The following is a 14,079-nucleotide window of genomic DNA, read 5'->3' as shown; positions in this document are numbered from 1 at the left end:
AAAAATATTCTGTAATGGAACCATGGATAGCAGTAATACCTGACAAGGGCTCTAACCCTTTCCCATGCTATCCGAAACTGAGAAAAAAAAGTTGTGACTCAACATACATTTTAAAGATAAACTCTGTATAATACAGTTTTATATATTTATATGTAATAAAGTGTTCTTTCAGTTGTACATTTTACCCCCATTTTTTCTGAAAATTTAAATATCAACAGTTTTCTTCATTTTTTATTGCTTGGAAATGCTCTTTGCCACTTTTCTAGTAACCCCAAGGTTGCCTACTTATCATAAATAATGCCTAAATCAAATGTAGTTGCAGTAATCTGGCCATGTGTGGCAAGTCTTACCTGGGGCATCCACTGATAAGATGTATTCATTCTGCAATGTAGCGGGCGACCTTACACATGGGCCATTCAATGGGTTAAAATTAACTTCATTTTTAATTCCACTGTCAAGTTTGCACTTAAATATTAAATATATTTCTGTCTTCACCTAAAAAAAAATAATTTATTTAAACATGGAATATAGAACAAAAGCTATTTGAGGAAATTACTTTAATTTGAAGGTATCACCAAACTTTTTTTTAGTTGTATAAAATATGAAGATTGATTTAAACACCTATCAGGTTATTTCTTTCCTGTCTGTGGCCACCATTAGGGAGTTTCTTCCTCTCTTCCCATCCCATTACCAATGTTGTCACTAGGACAGAAAGTAATGGGAGATTATTTCTAACAAGGACACTATGACAGTAAAATCACTTTTAATTATCATAGAGTGTGAAGGATAGTGGAGAGTTTCCTTTGCCTCCTGTCAAATGACAGTGTTGTCACTGAGACAGGAAGTAAAAGGAAAATATTCCCAATAGAACACAGTATAAAAACATATCGTTTTTTTAATTTTCCACTACTCTATTCAAAACAATACTAATGTTTTGGCTGGAAACACTAAAGTTATTCTGTTAAAAAGACCTGTATGATTAGGGGCTGACTGAAGCATCCCTTTCCTCATCCATGTACTTCATACTAGTTCTGAGGCACTGAAACGGAAACAGTTTGTTTCCCTTCAATATGTTGGAATTAGTATGCAGCACACGGCCAGGGATTAGTTGTTCCTATCCCATTGCTGCACCCATGAACTACTTTAAATAATTTTACTAACAATTACAAGCACCTACACAATATTGTGTGCACCTTTCTAATATCATATTTGAACAGTCTAAGTCTATTCCTATTAAGAGTAGAACAGTAGATCTATTACAAAAAATCTAGTTAAAGCGGAGTTCTGTTTTTTGTTTCTTTATCTGTAGCACTTACCCCCTTAGGAACAACTTTTAGGAGCTTTATGATGGGCCTTCCCATTACTGTCCTGCCTTGTAACAGCACCCATCAACTCACCAACCCACCAATTCCCCGATGGAAACAGATGGCCTTCATAATCTCTGATACTTTTGCAATTTTCTGTTTTAATATATTTATTAGTTTTTTTGGTATCCTTTTGCAATTCTATTGACTTCATTGTCTAAGGGTGAGAACCAAAGACATCTACCACAGGCCAGCATGGGTATTCTTATGCCCAGACAGGCAGCCAGAAGAGCAAAACCCTTCTTCACTATGGCTTTCTCCTGCAAGCAAAGCAGTCTCCAGGAATCCTGCATTGAAAGCTACCAATGCTAAACAAACGTATGGAAAATAGCAATCCTCCATTATTCACAGACAACCTTTTGTTGAGAACAGATGTGTTATCTGCTTTAGAAGCACATGTACAGAAATCCAAGAAGACACAGCCAAAAGATTTTTGACATCTTTACATAGAAAAAGTAGAGAAAATGCACAAACCCCACAACGGATCCTTTCTGGCTGTATGGACAAAAGGTTTCCCTGAATGGGCTCTGGGTGACTCTGAGCTTGTGGATGTTCAGGTTCTGTACTAGATTCACAACCAGAATCTACAACAGTGAAAGACATAAACACCTGTAGATTATAGGATGAACTATGGAAATGTAAACATTTGCAGACCAAAGCATTACAAATGTCATCTTTAAATATTTTGCTAGTATACCATGTACTTCTCTAGGTCAGGTGGATAACAATCATTACCATTGGATATAGCTATTGCTCTTGAAATATTTAGCAGCACTGAAACTATAGGGGAAAGCCTTTATCTCAGAGGTCTCGGACTTTATTAGCCCATGAGCCGCATTCAGTGTGACTGCTAGAAGTGACCAAGTCATTGGCCCTATGCTTGATTATGATGATGTTCAACAGTTTTTAATAAAGGTTCTAGGTTTGGCAGCATCTACTTGATTATGTTGCAAGACTTGTTTTGTCAAAATGTGAATTACCACACAATTGTATAAGCTTTATAAATATGTAAATAAAAAAACGATTTCCCCAAAAGGTCAAAACTTTTCAAATAAAAAAAGATGAAACTTAAAACTGACTGACCTGAAAATTGAAACAACCCTTCACAAGGTATATTTACTCCCTAACCCTCTTCATCTCATTGACAAAGTAGCTCTCCTTCATGTTTTTTGTGGTTGCTCCTCAAATAAAACTGAAATGCATATTTATTGGGCGTTATTGATATTTGGAATCTACATTATAAGATTTTTCTCAGATATATTCTTTAAAACTGTTCCCAACAGCCTGCTGTGATTTGTCACGGTGGTCACATGGTACCGGCAGCGAGCCAGTACTCTGATCAGTCATCTGCTGTGTCCCGTGGACATGGCCGGTGACAGATTGTGCAGCCCCGCGATCGGCGCTTCCTGATAGCACGTCGTATATGCAGAGAGAGGAAGGTGTTCTCTAGTCCTGTCCTAGGATGACAATGCTGCTTCTCCATAGATACAGCACAGTGAGGTTATCACCTTAGGACAGAAAGTGTGTTACTGGCAGAATCATTAGTTAAAAATGAAAGGAAAAAGACAAAAAAAAAAAGAAACTGAATGCTAATCACTGTTAAACTATACTTTCCTGACAGACTCCATGGCAGCATACGTATCGGGTTTGGCCCCGCCTCCAAACCTACCCATAGGACCTCACTCCCATAAATCTTTGCTCCTGTTCAGCACACGTGTTCTTTTTTTGTCCTCCAAAGGATTACCTGATATCCTACCTGAAGATGGATTCCGGGTGATGGATGGCTCTACCAGTCGGGTATGGAGCTCTCCAATAAGCCCCAGCTGCTGCGGGGTATGGAGGAGGGGCGAAGATGTAGCAGCCTTGGCCAAAAAGCCCAGCTGCTGCGGGTGGCCGGTACCCTTGAAGAGATAAGTCCGGTGTGCATCCATCCCTGGTGGTCTGCGGTTCGTGAGTACACTCCATGGCAGCTATTTTATATGCTTATATTGCCTTGTTTATATGTTTCTCTTACCTGGTCTTTCCTGCCTTCCCTGGTGGCTAGTGGTCCGGGGCCGGTCAGCGGTTCACTTCCTGACCGGCCGCCGGTGCGGTGCGCTACTGCGCATGTGCGGCGCCTCCAGAACGAGGCTTGGCTCTCGCGCGTGCGCAGTAAGAGCGCGGCGCATGCGCAGTGAGTTGGCGTCGGCGGCGATCGCTGATGACGTCACCAGGCGCCATATTTAAACCCCAGAACTGTCAGCAGTGTTGTGTTTATACACACTGCTGATACTGGGTGTTCTATACTCCGCATCTGATCGGTTTTTGGACGCCTGCTGTTCGCTGCCGCTCTGCCTGCTAACCTCTGGTTCTTGGTGAGTACTGGCCCCAGTTTGGGAGCCCCCCCCCCCCCTCCCCCCCCCTCCTCTTTTGCTGGTTTTCTGACATTGCTGTCCGGCTCATTCTTGTAGGTCAGCATCAGAATGGAAGCTACTTTGCCCTCCGGTGGTCAGCCCGCCCCTAACAGGTATTTGGGGCTTCTTGGTGGGGCTGTGGGTTATAGGGGGTGGGGGTAGGAACTCAAGTGTTCCTAGCTTCCTGTCTGTTTTTTCTGTTTTTTCTCTTGTTCACAGCCCTCCTCGTTCAGAGACTAGGCACTCTTCTCAAAGAAGTGAAAGACGCTCAAGCTCTCGCCACCGGCACTCTACAGGAAAGTCCCGTTCGGGCTCACATCATCAAAAATCATCTACTTCAGCCAGCCACGCACGGAGACCTGACAAAGCAGGTTGCAGAGGCTGTGGCGCTAGTGTCCCGGAGAGGAAGCTTTTCTGTGATAGATGTTTCTCCCAGGCTGCGGGAGAAAGGGATACTTCCGATCAGCGCATTGAGGCTTTGGTCAAGAGAGTGGTTAAGGACTCTTTGGCAGAGTTGGGTGTCAGTCGTTCTCAAGACACTGCAACGGCTTCCCCAAGCCCCTCCCCTGTAGCACTACAGGTACAGGAAGATTTCGAGTCAGCCCACACAAGCCATCAGTCGATGCTCTTGTCAGGTAGCGACTCTGAAGATGAGGATCCCTGCTTGGGTTTTGAATATACCTTGGTGCCTTCCCTGGTTAAAGCGGTCAGAGAGACCTTAAATTGGGAGGAGTCAGCTGTTCCCCCTCCCAAGCAGAAGAAGTACTTTAAACAGCTCAATAAGGAGCGTATTAATTTTCCCTTCCTGGGAGAGTTGGGTGAAATCATCTTGGAGGAGTGGAAAAAGGTGGAACGAAAGAATTCCTTAGTATCCAAGATGGCTAAACTTTACCCCTTCAAAGAGGATGATGTGAAACATCTTGAGTCCCCTCCCCTAGTTGACGCAGCAGTCATGAGACTGGTCAAGCACGTGACCCTTCCCTTAGAGGATACGGTCTCATTTAAAGACCCGTTGGACCGAAGGATGGACTCTGATTTGAAGAGAATCTACCTTACAGCAGGTATGGCCTGTAAGCCAGTCCTGGCTTTGGCTGCTCTATCCAAAGCCATGGAGTCTTGGGCTGATGTGGTAGACGAATCGGTCAGATCGGTTTCGGAGGAGGTGGCCAGAAGCGCTCCAATCCAGGAGCTTAGGCTGGGCGCGTCGTTCCTTGGGGAGGCTTCCATAGACTTGATCCGTCTATTGGCAAGAGTTATGCTGTCCTCGGTCACAGCTAAGAGAGCTCTTTGGCTCCGCCCTTGGGTGGCGGATCCGGCATCAAAGCAAGTTTGGTGCCGTATTCCCTTTGAGGGGTCCTCCCTTTTCGGGAATAAACTGGACGAGGCCATAGCCCGGACTACAGGCGGTAAGTCTGGGTTTCTTCCCCAGGATCGGCGCCAGTTCAACGTCAAGAAAGGACAGCCTACCAGAAAATTTGTGCCTGACCGGGCCAGGGAAGCTCGTTCTTATAGACCTGGTCGGGAGTTCAACCGGAACTGGAGATCCAGACAGTCTTCCAGGAAGACGACAAAGAACGTCTCCTCTGGGGACCGCGAGCCCACTAAGTCCTTTTGAAGGTGGGCCCGCTCAGACATGTCGGGTGGGTGCACGTCTACGCTCCTTCCGACATGTCTGGGCGGCTTCGATTCAGGACCCCTGGGCCGTCAGGACGGTGTCTTCAGGCCACAAGTGGGTCTTCAAGGAGAGGCCAGGCTCAAGGTTCCTGCCTACTGCCATACCATGTCTAGAAGAAAGGCGTCAGATTTTGTTTTCTTACGTCGAAGCTCTCATTGCTCAAGGGGCTGTCATCTCCGTTCCAGAGTCCGAGCGAGGCCAAGGAATATATTCTCCGCTCTTTCTGGTCCAAAAGAAGAACGGATCATGGAGACCAGTAATAGATTTGACCTTCTTGAACAAATTCATAAAAAAAGAAAGGTTCAAAATGGAGACCCTGTTGTCCATACAGCAGTCAGTCCAGCCGGCAGATTGGATGGTGTCCATCGACTTGAAAGACGCCTACTTTCATGTCCCTGTGGACGAAGATTTTCAAAGGTTTCTCCGGTTCGAAGTGGGAGGATTACATCTTCAGTTTATCTGTCTCCCATTCGGGCTCTCAACATCTCCACGGACCTTTTCAAAAATCTTATTGGCCGTGGTAGCCCTACTGAGATTGAAAGGTATCCGTCTTCACCACTATTTGGACGATCTACTCCTGTTGTCCCAAGACAGAGACCAACTATTAGTTCATCTGGAGCAGGTCGTGTCCACTCTCCAGAAGTTTGGTTGGTTACTCAACAAGGAGAAGAGTCACCTGATTCCAACTCAGTCCCTGATCTACTTGGGCGCTCTGTTCGACACAGAGAAGGCGACTATCTCTCTTCCAGAGGAAAAGATAGGGACTCTCCGAGACAGGATTCGCTTTGCCCTCTCATCCTCTCATCTCCAGGCACGTCAATGTCTGAAGGTGATCGGGACTATGGTCGCAGTAGTCCCCATGGTGAAGTGGGCCCTGTGGAGAATGAGACCCTTTCAGAAGGGATTCCTTCAGCAATGGGATACGTGGCATCTGGATCAACGCATCTTCCTAACCCCTTCAATGAGAGCGAGTCTTCCTTGGTGGCTATGCAGAGACCACCTGCTGAACTGCCACTCTCTGAAACCAGCTCCGTGGGTAGTGGTTACCTCGGACGCCAGCAACATAGGCTGGGGTGCCCACTGTCTGTCGGAGGTGGCACAGGGCAGGTGGGAGTTTTCCACTCGAGGAATAGTATCCAACATACTAGAACTCCGAGCAGCATTCCAAGCTCTTCGAGCATTTGCTCACCTGACAAAAGACCAACCTGTCATGCTGCGCCTGGACAACACCTCAGCAGTGGCATACATCAGGAAACAAGGGGGTACACGCAGCTGGTCCCTATTGAGGGAAGTGGAGCCGATTATGTCCTGGGCACAGAAAAATCTCTCGAATCTTTCAGCGGTTTATGTTCCAGGAGTCCAGAATGTCAAAGCAGACTTCTTGTCCAGAGTGGATCTGGACAACAACGAGTGGTCCCTTCACAAGGAAACGTTCGACTGGATCCTAACATTGGGGTTTTCTCCAGAGGTAGATCTCTTCGCCTCCCCCTGCAATCACAAACTGCCGAAGTACTACTCAAGATTCAGAGATCCACAAGCATCAGGGATAGATGCACTCTCGGATCAGTGGAGATTCCACAGGGCATACGCCTTCCCACCAATTCCGATTGTGTTGCAGTTCCTTCGGAGACTCAGGTCGGAGCCAGTGGAGGTAGTGGCGGTGATTCCCTTCTGGCCGAACAGGCCATGGTTTCCCCTTCTGACGCTACTCAGTGTCCAAGATTCAATCCCGCTACCCTTCAGACCGGACCTGTTGTCCCAGGGGTCTGTACTCCATCCGTGCCCAGACCGTTTACATCTCAAGGTCTGGATGTTGAGAGGAGGAGGTTACAGGCTTTAGGCTGTCCAGAAACGGCAATCTCGACATTACTTAGTGCTAGAAGAAGCTCAACGAACAGGGTGTATCAGAGAATCTGGGAAAAATTTTCTGCACAACTGAATACAAGGCCTGATCCTCAATCTTCAATTAAGATCCAGGATGTATTGAGCTTTCTCCAATCAGGACTGGATTTGCCTCTATCAGTGAGTTCGCTCAGAGTCCAGGTCTCGGCTATTTCTGCTTTTACAGGGATCTCCTGGGCCACTCATGCCCTAATTCGTCAGTTCTTCCAAGGGGCAGTGAGAATCAGACCTCAGAGAAAACCCAGGTTTCCCAAGTGGGATCTGCCACTAGTTCTGGATTTCCTGGCGAGTCAAATTCAAGACATGTTTGATTCTTTGACCATAAGAGAGCTTACACTGATAACAGTGTTTCTGGTGGCTATAACCTCAGCAAAAAGAGTGTCGGAAATTGGGTCCTTTGGGACACAAGAGCCTTTCTTAACCTTTTTTCCTGACAGAGTGGTGCTCATTCCCATGCTGGATGCGAGACCAAAAAGGACCTCTGTCTTCCATGAAAACATAGAAACAGTATTACCAACCTTTAGACAGGAAGAGGAAGAATCTTCGGTTCATCCGCTGGATGTTGGAGAGTGTATTAAGAAATATTTAAATGCCACTTCCTCTTTCAGAAAATCAGAACATCTTTTCGTTACCTTTTATGGAAAAAACAAAGGTTCAAGAGCCTCGACGAGATCCATTTCCTCTTGGATCATCCAGACCATCCAGTGGGCTTATAGGGCTAAGGGCTTGACCCCTCCAGCAGTAGTTACAGCTCATTCGACGCGGAGCATCTCTACCTCCTGGGCAGTATCCAGACATGTGGCTCCTGAAGTCATTTGCAGAGCAGCATCGTGGTCCTCTATTAACACTTTCTTATCCCATTACTGTGTTGAGCCAGCGGCTCTTTCTTCTGTGAATTTTGGTTTGCAAGTCCTGTCTGTTTGACAAAATGCATTAAAACTTTTCTGTTCAGCACCTGCCCACCCTGTGTGTACGGCGAGTTATTTCCCGATACGTATGCTGCCATGGAGTCTGTCAGGAAAACGGAAAATTTATATCAAATACTTACCGTAATTTTCCTTTCCTGATGGACTCCATGGCAGCAGGAGTTCCCTCCCGGATTTCTGTGGAGGATAGTTACAGAACACGTGTGCTGAACAGGAGCAAAGATTTATGGGAGTGAGGTCCTATGGGTAGGTTTGGAGGCGGGGCCAAACCCGATACGTATGCTGCCATGGAGTCCATCAGGAAAGGAAAATTACGGTAAGTATTTGATATAAATTTTCCGTTATATACACATGTTAGTGTGAGACCCAGTCTAGCACTTGCTTTAGTGGTTAAATTACAAATTCTTATATTTATTACAGTAACGAAATATGAACTTGCAAGCAAGCATGTGAAAATCACATAAATCACAGCAATAATACGTCAGAATTTGTGTTCACTAAAGATATAGTATACTTTAACAAAATAAAATATGTAGATAATACTGTATATAATGCTGTTTTGCAGTGTCATCAAACTTTGCGATTCTGAATTAGCAATTAAGAAAAAACTGTTTCGGAAATTACAATATGTCAACATTGTTTTTTTTTTTTTATTCACATACATTTTTAGTTTTACTTCCTCTAATGGCATATTTAGCATTGTTATTTCTTCGTGAAACTGTCATCTGTTGACTTGTTTTATTTCACAAGATTTTAAATCATGGTTCCAGCATAGGTTTCTGTATATCAATCACATGTTAGTAACATTCATACACAAAGTATTACTGAATATACAATTGAAAAGTGATTCTTGGCCTCTGAGGTTAGCAAATGTTTGCTATTGGTCATAGAAGACTTGATTTAGCTTGGAAGAGTGTTGGAAGACATGGTAATTGGCAGGCAACCCTTTAGGTGACCGCCTGCCATAGCTAATAGTAGCCCTTTCCTACACAAATTTTTACAGAAAGAGAAACCTCTGCAAAGTTATAAACTTCTTCCCACCAATCCCTAATCAGTGAGCACCAATATGTCCACAGAGCCGTTCAGCCTGTTGGGTATTACCATCTTGCCTCTGTCACAGCATAGAGAAAGTGAAGCTAGGCTCTTAAGCCTAGTACACATCAGTGGCATATCATCCATGGGTACAAGGTGTTCACTGCAATGGGCCCCTAAAAGGAAGGGGGGGGGGCATGATGATCTGACCCACCCTGCAACCATTACCATTAATGATGAAACATGGATGGAGAAATTTGACAGGTCGGGGGGGATCGGTACAAAGGTGGGGGCAGTTACAAGCACCAAACTCCCTGTATAGCTTCAGTAAAGCAGCTGCTTCATTGAAATCCATACAGGGAGGTTGGTGCTTGTAACTGCCCCCGCGGCTGCATCAATCGCCTCGACTGTCAATCTGATTACCCTTAATCTCTGGCCCTCCATGTATTCCTCCAGCTCCCCTATATGCACCTCCGGCTCCCCTCTGTGCTCTTCTGGTCCCCCTCTGCGCTCCTCACCCCCCCTCCCCCTCATCAGGATGGAGAGCAAAGGAAGGGCCTGTAAATGTGTCATTTACTGGCCCCTTCCTTTTCTGAACGAGCAAAGTCAGTGATCACTGACTCTGTTCATTCATATCATAAATAAATATCAACACATGAAATTGAAAAAAAAAATGAGAAAAATAAATAAATTGTAAAAAGTAAAAAAAATACAAAACAAAAAAACAAACAAAACACTGAAATGTCCACTCACCCCCCCCCCACCCCCACCCCCTCTCTCTCTCTTTTCCAAAAAGCATTTTGAAAAAAAAAATTGTAAAAAAAAAAAAAAAAGAAAAGAAAAGAAAAAAAAAAAAACTACTGACACTGTCCACTGCCCTACTGACACCATCCAGTGCCCTTCTGATACGATCCACTGCCCCAATCTCCTCTCCCAAAAAAAAATGAAAAAAACAATAAATAAGAAAGTAAATTGCAATAAATAAATAAATACATTTGTAAAATAAAAAAAAAAAGTATAATTAACAAAAAATAAAAAACTACTGACACATGCCACCTGTGGAACGATTCCGTCTAACTCAAATTACTCATTTCCTTCTTTCTCTTAGGACCAGATCCTCTGAACCCCGACGGATAACCCCTTATGAACAGTGGTGTGCTCAAATCTTTGATGTCAAGGGAGGAATCTCTCTTATTTACGCCCTACTGAACGACTCCCAAACCAAACCTGCCTACATGCTCAAATGGGAACAAGACCTGAACCTAGACTCTGGACCTCTCTGACTGGCACGCGAATGTGGAGTGCTCTTTTTGGGGAGTGCACATTATAGGTCTCATGGAAGCTAATCTCAAGGTGCTCATGAGACGGTACATGATGCCCGCTTGGTTGGCCACAATATTTCCCTCTACTTCCACTATATGTTTTCGGGGATGCAACCTGACTGGCACTCTACTCCACATTTTCTGGGAATGCCCCAAACTTAGGATGTTTTGGCAGCGTATCTTTAAAATGGTCCGCCAGATTACAGGCCCCACTATTCCCCTTCCCCTTTTCACGCCCTGTTATGCCAACGCATCCCCAAAGTCCCTAAACACACCCAAGCCCTTATCTTCTACATCTTCCTCGGTGCCAAGCTGACAATAGCCAAGCAGTGGAAGCTACCATCAGTTTCACCTCGTCTGGCTAGACGCAAAATCTCATAGATAATGGCACAGGAGAAGATGTTTAGCATTTTAGACAACTCCAAAGAGAAATTTGAAATGATCTGGGAACTCTGGGCGGCTTTTGTGAATGTTACACTTTAATAGCTTTTGAGACTTGTCCGAGTGACAGACCTTTTTCTTATTTTTTTTTTTTAACCTCCCACATAGCCACCAGGATCCGGGCCACAGGAACCTCCTCCCCACCTTCTCTCCCCCCTTTTTTTCTTTCTCCGCTTATCTCCTCCCTGCCTGTCTGCACCCTTTCTCTTATGTCGGCCTCCTCCTTCTTCGCTATTTTCTTTATTCTTGGTTATATCGTTGATACTGCTTTATGTTACCAAGCCCGAACATGAATGCATGTTAGATAAGGTCTGGAGCCTCTCATCTTGGTTCCATTGGGTTTAGAATATATTTTCCAAACCTTTTAGGTGTGATTGAAACTTCTAGACCCTCCTTAAGCTTGATTGGTAGGCAACCTTCATAGTGTAGACCTTCCGAGTATGGTAGCATATTTTGCATCTGGAGCACCTCCCCTGAGACACAGTGTGCTCCCTTTCGGGGTGTCTTCGGGGACGCGTCCTAATTTTATGGGGGCGACCCCCCCTAGTTGTTAGTCAATGACCTTTCACACTGTTATACTCCTTACACTGGCTGGTTTTTGACTCTTATCTTAATTGTTGCCTTGACTACTACCTACCTACTTATCACTGCTGTACCTTGTTCTCCGACAATTGTTAACAGTCGGGTTTATTTGCCATTACTGCATCGTTCCTGTTATTATATGTATTTGATATTCTCTAATAAAAACCTCTAATAAAAAAAAAAAACTATTGACACCATCCACTGCTCTAATGACATCGTCCACCACCAACCACTCCGCCGCCACCACTCCCCCCCCCCCCCCCAAGAGCATTGTGAAAAAAAATAATAAAGAAATTATTGCAAATATTAAAAGAAAATTGACACTGTCTACTTCTCAACATCCACTGCCCTACTAACATCATCCACCGGCCCCCAAAAAAATGTATTCAATTGTAAAAAAAATAATGAAAATATAAAATGGTAAAAAAAAGTTAAAATTAAGAACTACCGACATTGTCCACTGCCCTACTGACACCATCCTTCACATACTACCCATTGCCATACACCCTGCACTCCTCTCCTGCACATACTATCCACCGCCATACACTCCACACTCATCTCCTGCACATACTACCAGCCGCCATATACTCCGCACTCCTCTCCCTGCACATACCCACCTCTATACAATCTGCACTCCACTCCGGCATATACTACCTACCGCCATATACTCTGCACCCCTCTCCCTGCACATACCACCCACCTCGATACACTCTTCACTCCTCTTCTGTACCCACCACAAACTGCCGTACACTCCATACCCCTTTCCTGCACATACTACCCACCAGTGTACACTCCACACTGTTCATTCACTATTTAACATTACCACAATTTGTACTATGCAAGTCATCTCAGACTCTATTTAACCACACCTCCTTTAAGCCACACCCAATACTTAGCATGATTTAAACCAAGGCTGCTTTTCGCACACTACTTTATTACTATTAGCGGTGCATAGGGTCCACTTTTGATTATGCACACGGGTCCACTGATTTCAGTTCCTGGTACATACGTTACAGTTCCTGGTACATACGTTACAGTTTTTTCTTGTTCAACCCAGTGGGCTGAATGAAAAAAACTGGGAGCTCGCTATACCTGCTACATGATGTTAGTGCGGTGGTCTCCCCTGCTGTGCTGTTGTGTTCTGACTGCCCCCTCACTAGAACACACTGATCAGCGCTCACAGCCATTGGATGCCAGCGCTGATTGGATGTTGGTTGGATGCTTGTTTTTCCAGAATGCCCCTTTGACAGAAGCCAGTTGTACAACCAGCTTTTGTTGTACAGGCAGCTGCACACACTGCCCCAATATCGGTAATTTCCTGCTGATATTCGGATCGCGTGTATCCAGCATTAGTCACCTCCTGTACATCAGACAACTGGGAGCTTCCTGTCTGTCATTTGTCACTTCTGTCTCCAAAAACCGGAAGAAGTGATTAGAGTTGCAGCTGCACAGGATTATACACATACTGTAACCACAATTCTTTACTTCACAGCTGTGGCAGAAATTCACCACTTGACCTCTGGAAGATTTACCCCCCTTCATAACCAGGCCATTTTTTGTGATAGGGCACTACGTTACTTTAACTGACACTTACACGGTCATGCAACGCTGTACCAAAAAAAATGTATGCCATTTGTTTCGCCATTTGTTTTTTTTTTTGTATGAAAAAAAAACCCAATATTTTTTACATTCTGCTATAGAACACATCCAAATTAAAAAAAAAAAAAAATCAAATTTCTTCATAAATTTAGGCCAATATGTATTCTGCTACGTTTTTGGTAAACACAAATCGCAATAAGCGTATTTTTTATACTAGTAATGGCAGCAATCAGCGACTCATAGCAGGACTGCAATATTGGGGTGAACAATCGGACACTGACACTTTGCAGGAACCAGTGACACTAATGCAGTGATCAGTGCTAAAAATATGCACTGTTACTGTACTAATGACACTCGCTGGGAAGGGGATAAACATCAAGGCAATCAAAGAGTTAACTGTGTGCCTAGCCAATGTTTATGTGTATTGTATCTGCTGTTTTTACTGGGGGAGGAGATGGATTTTAGTTCCTGCTTTGCAGGAATGCAAAATCCATCTATTCCTTCCCTGTCAGAACAGAACTCTGCCTTGTTTACATAGGCAGAGCTCCATTCTGAGTTTCTGCCCGATGGGTGCCCGCCACCCACAGATCGGCTTCTGCTGTGATAAAACAGAAAAAAACAGCCCACTGTTGGTGCGCACCTGCCCCTGTAGGTGGAATTACAGGATCGTGTATATATACATGATCCAACACACAGCTGCTGCCCTGTAGCAGTATATCTGGCGTGTGAGAGGTAGCGGGATTAATGGACCCCCATTTACTTTAACTGGCAAATGCTCGGTCATGCAACCTTAATCAATGGTGGGTTGGTTTTTTTTTTTTTTTTTTTTTTTACTTTATAAAT

General features: G+C 44.5%; 1 protein-coding gene across 1 annotated transcript in view; it reads right to left on the bottom strand.

Moving 5' to 3' along the window:
• PIK3AP1 (phosphoinositide-3-kinase adaptor protein 1) overlaps window positions 1-14,079 on the bottom strand; it is a 190,733-nt gene that overhangs the window by 106,614 nt on the left and 70,040 nt on the right. Inside the window, exons 3-4 of the mRNA XM_082267573.1 lie at window positions 1,839-1,948; window positions 351-495 (exon numbers count right to left, since the gene is read on the bottom strand). Coding sequence (XP_082123699.1) covers window positions 351-495; window positions 1,839-1,948 — 255 coding nt within the window. The remainder of the gene's footprint in view (window positions 1-350; window positions 496-1,838; window positions 1,949-14,079) is intronic.

The sequence above is a fragment of the Pelophylax lessonae genome (genome assembly GCF_965119305.1).
Source record: "Pelophylax lessonae genome assembly, chromosome: 9".
Classification (NCBI taxonomy): Eukaryota; Metazoa; Chordata; class Amphibia; order Anura; family Ranidae; genus Pelophylax; species Pelophylax lessonae.
Note: the sequence above shows the minus strand (reverse complement) of the source record. Positions and strands in the feature narration are given on the sequence as shown.